The following is a 12921-nucleotide window of genomic DNA, read 5'->3' on the forward strand; positions in this document are numbered from 1 at the left end:
GATTGGTTAAGCACTTACTAGATGTCAAACGTTGGATTAAGTACTGGGGTAGATACAAGATAGGTTAGATAGAGTCTCTGTCCCTCACAAGGCTCACATACTAACCCACTATGTGCTTCCAGAGGAGCACAGAGGCCCGAGGGCAGCCACCATGGTCAAGGGCCTAAAAGTGGGCTTCTCCTCAGCCTCCCACCCCCTAACTGTGGTGGTCCCTCAAGGTTCAGTTCTCATTCCCCTTCTATTCACCATCTACACTCATTCCCCTGAAGAACTCATTTGCTCCCAAGGATTCAACTACCATCTCTATGCAGATGATACCCAAATCTACATCTCCTCCCCTGATCTCTCTCCCTCTCTCCAGGCTCGCATCTCCTTCTCCTGCCTTCAAGACATCTCCTACTTGAGAAGCAGCGTGGCTCCGTGGAAAGAGCCCGGGCTTTGGAGTCAGAGGTCATAGGTTCAAATCCCGGCTCCGCCACTTGTCAGCTGTGTGACTTTGGGCAAGTCACTTCACTTCTCTGTGCCTCAGTTACCTCATCTGTAAAATGGGGATTAAAACTGTGAGCCCCATGTGGGACAACCTGATCACCTTGTAACCTCCCCAGCACTTAGAACAGTGCTTTGCACATAGTAAGCACTTAACAAATACCATAATTATTATTATTATTATTATTACTATGTCCTCCTGTCACCTCAAGCTTAACATGTCCATAACTGAACTCCATATCTTCCCACCCAAAACCTGTCCTATCCCGTACTTTCCCATCACTACTGATGGCACCACCATCCTTCCGATCTCACAAGCCCATAACCTTGACCCACATCCTACCTCTGGCCTGGAACACCCTCCCTTCTCACATCTGCCAAACAATTACTCTTTCTCCCCTTCAAAGCCTTTCTGAAGGCACATTTCCTCCCAGAGGCCTTGCAGGTTTTGAGGGTGAGAGTGGTGGGCTGTTAGATAATAATAATAATAATGATTGCATTTGTTAAGTGCTTACTATGTGTAAAGCACTGTTCTAAGCACTGGGGAGGTTACAAAGTGATCAGGTTGTCCCACGGGGGGCTCACAGTCTTAATCCCCACTTTGCAGAAGACGTAACTGAGGCACAGAGAAGTGAAGTGACTTGCCCAAAGTCACACAGCTGACAATTGGTGGAGCCAGGAATGGGAGGGAGCTCCAGGCCAAAGGGGGAATGTGGTCAAGGGGTGAGAGGTAGGATGGACAAGGTCAAGATGCAGTGAGTAGGTTGGCATTAGAAGAGGAAAGTGTGGGAATTGAGTTGTAGTAGGAAATCACTGAGGCAAGATAGGAGGGAGAGAACTGATCGAGTGCCGATGGTAAGGAATTTCTGTTTGATGCGGAGGTGAGTGGGCAATCTTTGGAGGTTTTTGAGGCTTGGGGAGATGTGGACTGAAAATGACTAGAGCAGCAGAGTGAAGTGAGGCCTGGAAATGGGAGTGACAGGAGGCAGGGAGGTCAGCGATGAGGCCGATGCAGTAGTTATGGTGGGAAATGATTAAGTGCTTGGATCAGCACGGCAACAACTTGGATGGAGAGGAAAGGACAGAGTATATAGATGATGTGAAGGTAGAACTAACGAATTTCATGTCAGATTGAACTGGTGGGTTGAATGAGAGATAAATTGAGAATAATGCCAAGCTTATGGACTTGCGAGACAAGCAGGGTGGTAGTGGTGTCTACTGTGATAGGAAAATAGTGGAGGATGGGGTTTGGGTGGGAAAATGAGGAATCCTGTTTGGACATGTTAAATTTGACATCCTTATCCAAGTAGAGATGTCCTGAAGGCAGGGGGAAATGAAGGACTGCAGAGAAAGGGAGAGGGGTCAGGACTGGAGTTGTAAATTTGGGAATCATCCATATACAGTTGGTAGTTGAAGCCATGGGAGTGAATGAATTCTCCAAGGAAATGAGTGTAGAGAGAGAATAGAAGGGGATCCAGAACTGAACCCTGAGGGACCCACAGAGTTGGGGGTGGGGAGGCAGGCGGCAGAGGAGGGGCCTGCAAAAGAGACTGCAGAGAAGATGCCAGGGCAATAGGAGGAGGACAGTGGAGGTAAAGCCAGTGTTAGAAAAATGTTCTCCAGAGAAGAGAGTGGTCCACTGTGCCAAAAGGAGCAGAAAGGTAGGGGAGGATTGGGATGGAGTAGAAGCCACCGGGTTTGGTAAGGAGGAGGTCATTGGTGACCTCAGAGAGGACAGTTTCCTTGGATTGGAGAAGGGGGGGATTGGTGGAGAGAAAGCAGCGAGTGTAGATAACTTGTTCAAGAAGTCTGAAGAGGAATGGTATGAGAGAGATGGGGTGATTACTGGAGGGAACTGCGGAGTCAAGTGAGTTTTTTTTAGGATAGGGATACATTGGCATGTTTGAAAGCCAGTGGGGAAGGAGCCGTTGGAAGGTGAGCCTTTCAAGGTGGCAGTCAGGGAGGGAGGAAGGGAGAGGGCAATTGTTTTGATAGGGTGGGAAGTGAGGTGTTACAGGTGCAGGTGGAGGGGTTATAATTTGATGGAAACTATCAATCAATGGTATTTATTGAGCACTGTGTGTGGAACATTGTACTAAGTACTTGGGAGAGTACAACAGAGTTGGTAAACATGTTCCCCCTCCAAAACAAATTTTCAGTCTCGAGGGCAATTAGAGCCATCAGGGGCAGAATAAGGGAAAGGGGGTGGAGGTGATGAGAGGAATCCCCATTTAGGCCTCCTCCTTCTCCTCTCCAGCCAGATCCATGAGCTACATTGTTTTTGGGCCTGCTGCCATGGGTAACGGTTTAGAAAAACTGGGGTCAGAAGATGAGTTTATGCATTGAAGATTCGGGGAAACAAGAAAAAAAAATTGAATGTCATGGTGTGGGTGTGGGTGGCGGAGGGGAAATGAAGGAAGTGTGAAAAGGAGTTTAGACAGGGGCAGAGTTGGCTAGGCCAAGAAGCAGGTAAACTGACCACCAGCAAGAGATGCCACATTGGGGACAGCATAACTATACTTCTGCAAAAGAAAAAGTTGGTTATACTATTGTGGAACTTCCCCTATTTCACCCAACTGTCTGCCTCTTCCCACACCCCTCTAGTACCAGTATCCTCAACAGCCACCCCTCCCTTGCCTTCCCTTTCTGCAGAGTTTGGAGGAACAATGGGCAGACAATTCATTTCTGGCACAGGAGGATGGGCTGTTGGCTTCTCTGAATTAATTTCAAGGCTGTCCTAACCCACTTGCCAAGTACGAAGGCATTAGTCTTTAAGACTATCAACACTGGCTAAATCATGTGTTCCACTGTTGTGATTTAAGAGTAAAGGTTGAGGGGTGAAAACCATTTCCCACCTCTTCTGGAGGACTGATTTGGTTAGAAAAAGAAACACTGTTTTAGATATCTCTTTTGCATTGAAGATTTGAGCCAATTTGTCCAAATGTGGGGTCAGTTTTTGCAAGGCAAATAACCAAGGACACAAATAAAGCAGCTTTCCAAATTTTTAAACAGAAAAATTCAGGCTGTTCATTAATGTGCAAACCAGGAGGAGAGTCCTGCTGTTGGCAGTGCCCCAAAGGCGATTCCTCTTCAGCAGTTTGTGGATTCTGGTGGGAGGCTCACAAAGGCTAATTTACCTAATTTTCCTACGTTTTGAAATACAATTCTCACTAGGTGAAAATTTAGAATGCTGCTGGGTTTAATATACCTTTTGGCTTCTCCAATGATGATAACATTTAGTGTAGAAGCAGTATGGATAGTGGATAGAGCGTGACCCTGGGAGCCAGAAGGACCTGGGTTCTAATCCCAGCTCCACCACTTGTCTGCTGTGTGACCTTGGGTAAGTCATTTCACTTCTCTGGGCCTCAGGTACCTCATCTGTAAAATGGGGATTAAGGCTGTGAGCCCCACGTGGGACAGGGACTGCATCCAACCCGATAACTTTATATCTACCCAGCACTTAGAACAGTTCTTGGCATACAGTAAGCACTTAAATACCATTATTATTATTATTGATAATAACCTTTTTTGCAGGTATTTCTTTACGAACAATCTCAGACTTGCGTTTGGTAGAAAAATATGCTTGCTAGCAACACCAAAGACCGACAAACAAAACGTTTAACAGAAAAGGAGGACAACAAATAAGAGATCTGCTTTTTGATCAAATAAAAAGCTTCTCGGACTTCCTACCATGGAAACAATTTCAACATGCAAAAGCAGTCAAATTATAAACTTAAAAGTACACTACAAACCTGTCAAAGCCACTTCACTTATGGTTTGAAGTTGTAGAAAAATGTCTCCTTTTAGGGAAGTCCAGTGCTGGAAAGCATTAGATACTTCATTTTTGATTCTAGCTAGATCACTTTTAGTACTGGGAAGTAGCAAAAGCATTTCTTTCATGATTAACTGATGCTGATCCAGTGTCTTGCTGTAAAACAGTAAAATATTTACAAGATTAGTCAGAATTTTTCCAATAGAAACAGTGGGACTGAAAAAATTTTCTTGAATTCCAGTGTTCTTTTTATTAAGAGTAGCTTTAATTGGTATAGTCAAAGACAGAAAGAGATTTATGGATTCATCTCTCTAGGGTGTTAGAATACAAGCTCCTTGAGGATAGAGGCTCTCTTCCCTCTGTTCTAAAAAAAAGTTTAGGAACAGTGTCACCCACGTGAAGGTGCCTTATTTTGCAATTGTTTGTATTACTGCTTCTATCCCCCTGTCTATCCAAGTGAATGACAAGAGCTATTTTCATTATTTTACAGATGGAGAAATTAAAGATTGTGAAGTACCGGTATGAATTAAAATTCACAGCAGCCCAAAGCTACTCTTTTAGTTTTCTGGGTTTTATTAACATTTTGTTTCTAGGATAACTCAGACATTTCAAATATATAAGATATTTATAGGGTAGCTTAAAATATGTCCTCCCTCGTAGAGCCCATCACCACTTGTTACAAGCCAATTACTACTTTGTGAACATTAGATAAAATGACTTGAAATAAAGTGAGGAACTGAGAAATGTGCCACTGAAGTTTCTTTTTTGTGGGGGTGGGGGGAGGGATCAGACTGAAAAAAGGCAACTGTTACCAAGATTTTAGGCACAGGAAATTCTTAACAGGGAAATGTAGGAAAAGGAGCAAATAAAAAATGGATTCTGAAACACAGCAAACTGAGAATTTAGATCCACAGAACTCTATTTCTAAGACTTTTTTTAAACAGTGGTTGCACTGGGTCAGAATATTTCACAACTGTCTATGGGCATCCTCTTGTCAGTGACCGGCGACTTCATGGGAATGCCATCAGAAGAAGCACGGGGCTGGAAAGATAGCTTGCTAGAGGTTACCAGACTGAATCTTCATGGAAAGTAAGCCAAAATGGGAACAATGTAATAAATTGATTTTCCCCACTCCCCTTCTGTTATGACCTGGAAGAAGCCTACCTGCTCAACCTTGCTAACACAGAGGTGGTAGTTGTAACTATTTCAAATAAGGACAGATCTGAATAGAGAGGTATGTCTGTTCCAGGGTGTCTGTCCTTCCTACTACTTTTAGAGCGTGTATTTCCTATGGATCAGGGATTGGGCATGTTTCCACACCCTTGTGCCTTTCCCAAATGCAGCCCTCAGGTAATACCAGACCGAGAGGATCTTTCCAGATCTTTTAGACTGTGAGCCCACTGTTAGGTAGGGACTGTCTCTATATGTTGCCAATTTGTACTTCCCAAGCGCTTAGTACAGTGCTCTGCACATAGTAAGCGCTCAATAAATACGATTGATGATGATGATGATGATGAGAGAGCCCGTCACAAGTGGAGAGGACAGGGGGCTTAGGGGCAACTCCTCCAAATTGCACTCACTCTCCTCTCCCTTCTCAAAGCTGGGCCCTTCTGAGGAGAAAATGGGAAGTCAACTTTCTTTCACTTTGGATACTCTTTAAGAATTCATGCTTGAACAATCAGAGGGAGGAGCTGTCTTTCCAAAGGATATGGGCAGGGAATGTGTTTATTGTTGAACTGTACTCTCTCAAGTGCTTAGTACAGTGCTTTGCACACAGTAAGTGTACAGTAAATACAATCAAATGAAAAGCCTATTTCAGAAGATGACATTTGGTCTTCTATTCATGGCAAAGGCCTACAGAGATTTTGGGTTGCTCCGAAGCCAGGTATTCTCAGAACTTGGGCCAAGATGTCAGTCAGCTGGTTAAACTGCCCAGAATATTGGGAATTGGATATATTCATCTATAGATACAATGGTGTTTACTGAGAGACTACTAGTTGGGAAGAAAGCAAGCCCTCGGCCCGCCCGCGTGGCCGAGGAACTGTCGGCCCCCGACGTGTTCTGTGCACGCCGAGCTGGCTAGAAAAGTCATCACTGTTCCTTCTCTGCACCTTGCGCCTCCAGCCAAGTGAAACATCTAGTACTTGCAGTGTCATCCCCCCTCAGCTGCCCTTACTGGGGCTGAGAAACTCTCTGCCTGCCCCCAGCATGCTCTTATCGCCAACCACACGGTCTCCCCAGAAACAGGCACCCGCTTCCCTCCGCACCATTGGGGAGACCCCACCCTGTCTTCATCATCATCATCATCATCAATCGTATTTATTGAGCGCTTACTATGTGCAGAGCACTGTACTAAGCGCTTGGGAAGTACAAATTGGCAACATATAGAGACAGTCCCTACCCAACAGTGGGCTCACAGTCTAAAAGGGGGAGACACAGAACAAAACCAAACATACTAACAAAATAAAATAAATAGGATAGATATGTACAAGTAAAATAAATAAATAAATAAATAGAGTAATAAATATGTACAAACATATATACATATATATAGGTGCTGTGGGGAAGGAAAGGAGGTAAGATGGGGGGGATGGAGAGGGGGACGAGGGGGAGAGGAAGGAAGGGGCTCAGTCTGGGAAGGCCTCCTGGAGGAGGTGAGCTCTCAGCAGGGCCTTGAAGGGAGGAAGAGAGCTAGCTTGGCGGAGGGGTAGAGGGAGGGCATTCCAGGCCCGGGGGAGGACGTGGGCCTTCTTGCCCACGTGACGTGTCTTGCTTCCCACAGCCCCGGGAGGAAAGAAAACAGCACCCACAGAGGAGGGTTTCTTAAAACCTCCTAAAACCTAGTGGACACAGTAGTCCTGGCTGAGGTTTTGGGTATGATGTGGACTCCAAATCATCAGGAGCCTGAAATTCTGCACCTCCAGCGGCAGCTCCCTACTAACTTTAGTTTTTTAATTTGTGTATTGCGTATTGGACCTCATCTCTTATGCTATTTTAAATTGTTTCATTGCTCCTGATGAGTCCATCTCAAATCCTCTCCCCTACCTCTATTAATAGATTGTGAGTCCCCTGGTGGGACAGGGTTTATGCCTAATTCCCACTTACATACTCTTTCCCAGAGCTTAGCAAAGTGTTCTGGACACAGCAAGCACTAAATAAATACCATCATTTCTACTACTACTGAACTAAGCACTGGGGAAGAATATAATAAAGGATAAATAAGACCATCCTTGGACTTCAGGGGCTCACAATCTAAAAGGCGGGAGGAGAGATTAAAAAGTTAAAGACAAAAGATAAGAACACAAGAACAGCCATCTAATGGAAAGAGCATGGGACTGGGAGTTGGAGGACCTGGGTCCCAATCCCAGATCCACCACTTGCCTGCTGTGTGACTTTGGGCAAGTCACTTAACTGTTTTGTGCCTTAGTTTTCTCATCCGTAAAATGAGGATTAAAAACCTGTCCTCCCTCTCCCCTTAGGCAGTGAGTCCCGTTTGAGACGGGGACTGTGTCCAACCTCACTTTTACCTACCCCAGCACTTGGAGAAGTACTTGGCACACAGCGTACACTCATATATATGCACTTACATGTGCTTAATAATAATGAGAATAATACAAAAATAACTCCAAAGCATTGTGGTTCAAAGTGCATCATTTAATGGTAAACTCTCCTTTTCTGTTTTATCAATTAGTAGTATTAACTGAGAATTGAACACTGTACTAAGGGCTTAAATATTCAATTTCACCCCCAATCCCATCTCTGGTCTCATGGTCAAATTTCCAATTTACCCTAGCCAGACCAGGGTAAATCCTTTTCGTTCATTCATTCATTCATTCAATCGTATTTATTGAGCACTTACTGTTTGCAGAGCACTGTACTAAGCACTTGGGAAGTACAAGCTGACTTGTACAAGTACAAGTACAAGAGAAGTTAAATCTTCTCTTAAAGTCAATTTTCCTCTCCTTCTTTAGTCCCACAGTACTGTTCTTTACCTAGTTTCTTTTCTCTTTCCCAGGCCTACTTTGTGAATTTCTGAATTCTCCAGGGGATAAAAGCGGAGAAGCAGCATTCCGCCACTTGTCAGCTGTGTAACTTTGGGCAAGTCACTTCACTTCTCTGTGCCCTCATCTGTAAAATGGCGATGAAGACTGTGAGCCCCACGTGGGACAACCTGATTACCTTGCATCCCCCCAGCACTTCAAACAGTGCTTCACACATAGTAAGTGCTTAAAAAATGCTATTATTATTATTATAAAATCCATCATAGAAATAAAAATCATTAATTGAATCTCCTGTAAGAAGCCTTATTTCTTCAACCTCTTTTCATTAGTTTCCAATTTTGCAATTCAATAATTTCTCACTCCAGTAAAGAAAATGAACTAGTCTTAATACAATAATAATCATTATGTTTTTATAATGCTTGCACAGTGGTAATAGTTATTATTGTTGACTGGAGAAAATACCCTGTAAAACATTCTCAATAATTAGCTGGAAACCTTTCTATAAATCTAATGAAAAACTGTGCACTTAAGATTTGTCTAAAATACATAGTAAATGAAAAACCTTTAGAAACTGGGCCGACATGAGCAAACATTTAAACTCTTCAGACTGATTTTCAGATAAATCCCCAAATTAATTTCTATTGCAAACCAAATAGGCCTATCGAAGGGTCTCTGAGAAGTAACCAATGAACTACAGAGTAGCGCTAAACCATCCTCATGGCTAATTATCTAAGTCCAAGAAATGAAGACATCTATATTTAGCAGCCCTCATCAAGCAAGAAAGCATGATAAGCAGCATGGACTAGTGTATAGCGCATGGGCCTGGAAGCCAGAAGGACCTGGGTTCGAATCCCAGATCCTCCACTTGCCTGCAGTGTGACCTTGGGTAAGTCACTTCACTTCTCTGGGCTCCAGTTACCTCATCTGTAAAATGGGGATTAAGACGGCGAGAGCTCGATGTGGGCAGGGAACGTGTGTCTGTTACTATAGTGTACTCTTCCAAGCACTTAATACAGTGCTTTGCACACAATAAGTGCTCAATAAATACAAGTGAATGAATTAATGACATGAACCGGGATTATCTTGTATCTACCCCAGTGCTTAGAACAGTGCATGGCACACAGTATATGCTATAATAATAATAATAATAAAGAAACCCATCAGCCTCTAGCCATTCCAGAAACCAAGGGTGTATCTACAGGGAACGGTCCTCTAGGCAATAATTAAGACTGAGCCCTGACCAAGAAGACATTAGGGCTGATTTGAAAAGAATATACTTATATCAAATATTACAACAAAGCACCTTGCAATTCCTCCTGATTGGCACAGAAGGAATGCCTAATGACTATGCACTTGTATCTGTACCCTTTAAGCACTTGATAATCACCCACTGTCAATCAGCCCCACAGCACTTAGCTACTTAGCCATTATTTATTTTAATGTCTATCTCTCCCTCTAGACTGTAAGCTCTTTTTAGGCGGGCAACTTGCCCACCAGGTCTGTCGCACTGTATTCTTGGAATGGCTTCTGAAGAACACCCTTAACCGCGATTTTCAGAATCACAGTTTGGCAAGGAACGATGCCACGGTCAGGTGTCTTCATGGTATTTGTGGATTTATAAAAAACTGACATCATCGGTACATCTGCTTCTGGAAATGACTTACATTTAGCTGCCTTGAAAAATTGGCCATGCTCCTATGTCTGTTCTGTTTGTATGAACTGGCCACGTATCAGATGTGAAGATCTTATCTGACCCTTATCACGCATGGAGTAAACTAGTGTTGTGTACTGGACCTAGTATTGCTCAACTTATTGTGTGAAGACACAACAAGAGACCTGGAAGCTGATGTTCTAAGGTCCCATTTTTTTTTTTTTTTTGGAAACTCCTGAAGGTCAAAGCTGCCCCTACCCTCCTATCTTCCAACAGAGATTACAGACTAACTTGGGTCCCCGAATTTTTTTCCTGAGGCAGCCCATTTTCCAATGCCTACATATCATTCTGAATCTAATGTAGGATTTACTGGGTACAAAGCAGACAGATGTTTGTTCCGGGTGAAAATGGGCTCCCTAAATAATAGAATGCAGTGACACAAGATGGAGGAAGTACAAACTTGAATCAAGAGGGAAAGGCAATCGTGGCTGGGTTGGGAAAATAAGTTCAGACAAATTTGAAAGTCTAGAGAGCAATGTTCTAACTGGCTATAAAATTGGGATTTACCACCTCTAGACTGTAAGCTCACTGTGGACAGGGAACATGTCTACCAACTCTGTTACACAGTACACTGCCTGGTGCTAGTACAGTACTCTGCACACAGTAAGCACTCAGCAAATACGACTGATTGACCACCCACCCTATAATTCGAACATGTCAATCAGCGTCACTTCAATCAATCAATCAATCGTATTTATTGAGCGCTTACTGTGTGCAGAGCACTGTACTAAGCGCTTGGGAAGTACAAGTTGGCAACATATATGTCACTTATGTCATTGCTGTCCAATGGCAAGTCAGAATCATAAACGACAAGACTTTGGACACAGCCAGCCCACCAGCATAAACCAAAGCTCACTTCACGACGCAGAGAATGTGAGAAGAGGAGCAGCATCATCATCATCATCAATCGCATTTATTGAGCGCTTACTATGTGCAGAGCACTGTACTGAGCGCTTGGGAAGTACAAGCTGGCAACATATAGAGACAGTCCCTACCCAACAGTGGGCTCACAGTCTAAAAGGGGGAGACAGAGAACAAAACCAAACATACTAACAAAATAAAGTAAATAGAATAGATATGTAGAAATAAAATAAATAAATAAATAGAGTAATAAATATGTACAAACATATATACATATATACAGGTGTTGTGGGGAAGGGAAGGAGGTAAGATGGGGGGGATGGAGAGGGGGACGAGGGGGAGAGGAAGGAAGGGGCTCAGTCTGGGAAGGCCTCCTGGAGGAGGTGAGCTCTCAGCAGGGCCTTGAATGAAGGAGCACAAAAGAATACTCAAGCAGTTGCTGAATGGTGAACTTAATTGGGGAAATGGCCAACGAAGACAGAAGATACGTTTGAAAGACACAATGAAGCAAACCCTTAGACAATGCGGTGAAGGTGGGTAAATCAGAGGAACTTCAAAATTACACAGACCAGCCTGAAATGCAGCAATCACAAGCAGATGCTTCAAGATTATGATACAAAAAGATTAAAAAAATGGCACCAGGGCATGCAGATAAAAACAAATGCAACAACACAGCTAGAGACAATCTTTTCCAGGCACGGCGAGGAATGGACTGCTGTTTGCACGTGCACTGTTAAAATCTTACCACTGGTAACAGTATCAGCTTCAAACCCATAGATCAGATAGATTAAGTGAGAAGAATGAAAAGTGGGGATGAAGGTCGTCGACTGTGTTATAGAGCAGAAGTACATTATCTATGAATCTACCACAACCATGCAATTTAGTCTAAAACATTTTCCAACCCTAAGAAGATTTCTATTTTAACACTATAGTAGTAGTGATCACCAGATTGTAAGCTCCATGAAGACAGGGAATGGGTCTATAAACTCCACTGTAGTCTCCCAAGTGCTTAATTGTAGTCTCCTATGCTTAGGAGAAGCAGCGTGGCTCAGTGGAAAGAGCCCGGGCTTTGGAGTCAGAGGTCATGGGTTCAAATCCCGGGTCTGCCAATTGTCAGCTGTGTGACTTTGAGCAAGTCACTCAACTTCTCTGTGCCTCAGTTACCTCAACTGTAAAATGGGGATGAAGATTGTGAGCCCCCTGTGGGACAACCTGATCACCTTGTAACCTCCCCAGTGCTCAGAACAGTGCTTTGCACATAGTAGGCACTTAATAAATACCATCATTATTATTATTAATTCCATGCTCTGCACACACAGAAAGCACTCACTAAATACCACTGATTGATTGACAGCATTTATTGAACATTCACTTGGTTTTCTGCACTAATAAAACTAATTATGGAATTAATTAAGCACTGTAAGAGAGAGTCCGGTAGAACCTAGTTCCCTGACCCATGTAGGACTCACAATCTAAAGTGGGAGGGAGTAGGATTTAATCCCTATTTTACAGATGATGACACTGAATAATAATAATAATGATGGCATTTATTAAGTGCTTACTATGTGCAAAGCACTGTTCTAAGCGCTGGGGAGGCTACAAGGTGATCAGGTTGTCCCATGGGGGGCTCACAGTCTTCATCCCCACTTTACAGATGAGGTAACTGAGGCCCAGAGAAGTGAAGTGACTTGCACCAAGTCACACAGCTGACAATCGGTGGAGCCGGAATTTGAACCCATGACCTCTGACTCCAAAACCCGGGCTCTTTCCACTGAGCCACGCTGCTTCTCCTAAGCATAGAGCATTTAAGTGACTAGCCCAAGCTCACACCGCAGGCAAATGGCAGAGGTGGGATTAAAACCCAGGTCCTTTAACTCACCAGCCCATGCTCCTTCCACCAGGCCTTTCACTGTGGTAAACGCTTAATAAGTACAGATTAGCAATGTGATGATACATCACCTGTCCGCAATGCAAAATAAATAAAATCCACATTCTTTCTATTAGCCTGGCCTACACTGTTACTCACCTGGGATAAATGTTTTTTTGCTAGGAGATTTTAAACAATTTTTCCCTTGACCAAGAACAAATAC

At 43.5% G+C, this 12921-nt stretch overlaps 1 protein-coding gene across 4 annotated transcripts in view; it reads right to left on the reverse strand.

Annotated features, from left to right (window-relative positions):
- LEKR1 (leucine, glutamate and lysine rich 1) overlaps positions 1 to 12921 on the reverse strand; it is a 249753-nt gene that overhangs the window by 111196 nt on the left and 125636 nt on the right. For all 4 annotated transcript variants that reach the window (XM_038747014.1, XM_038747023.1, XM_038747032.1 and 1 more), the window contains one exon: positions 4239 to 4414. In XM_038747014.1, coding sequence (XP_038602942.1) covers positions 4239 to 4414 — 176 coding nt within the window. The remainder of the gene's footprint in view (positions 1 to 4238; positions 4415 to 12921) is intronic.

The sequence above is a fragment of the Tachyglossus aculeatus genome, chromosome 1 (genome assembly GCF_015852505.1).
Source record: "Tachyglossus aculeatus isolate mTacAcu1 chromosome 1, mTacAcu1.pri, whole genome shotgun sequence".
Lineage (NCBI taxonomy): Eukaryota > Metazoa > Chordata > Mammalia > Monotremata > Tachyglossidae > Tachyglossus > Tachyglossus aculeatus.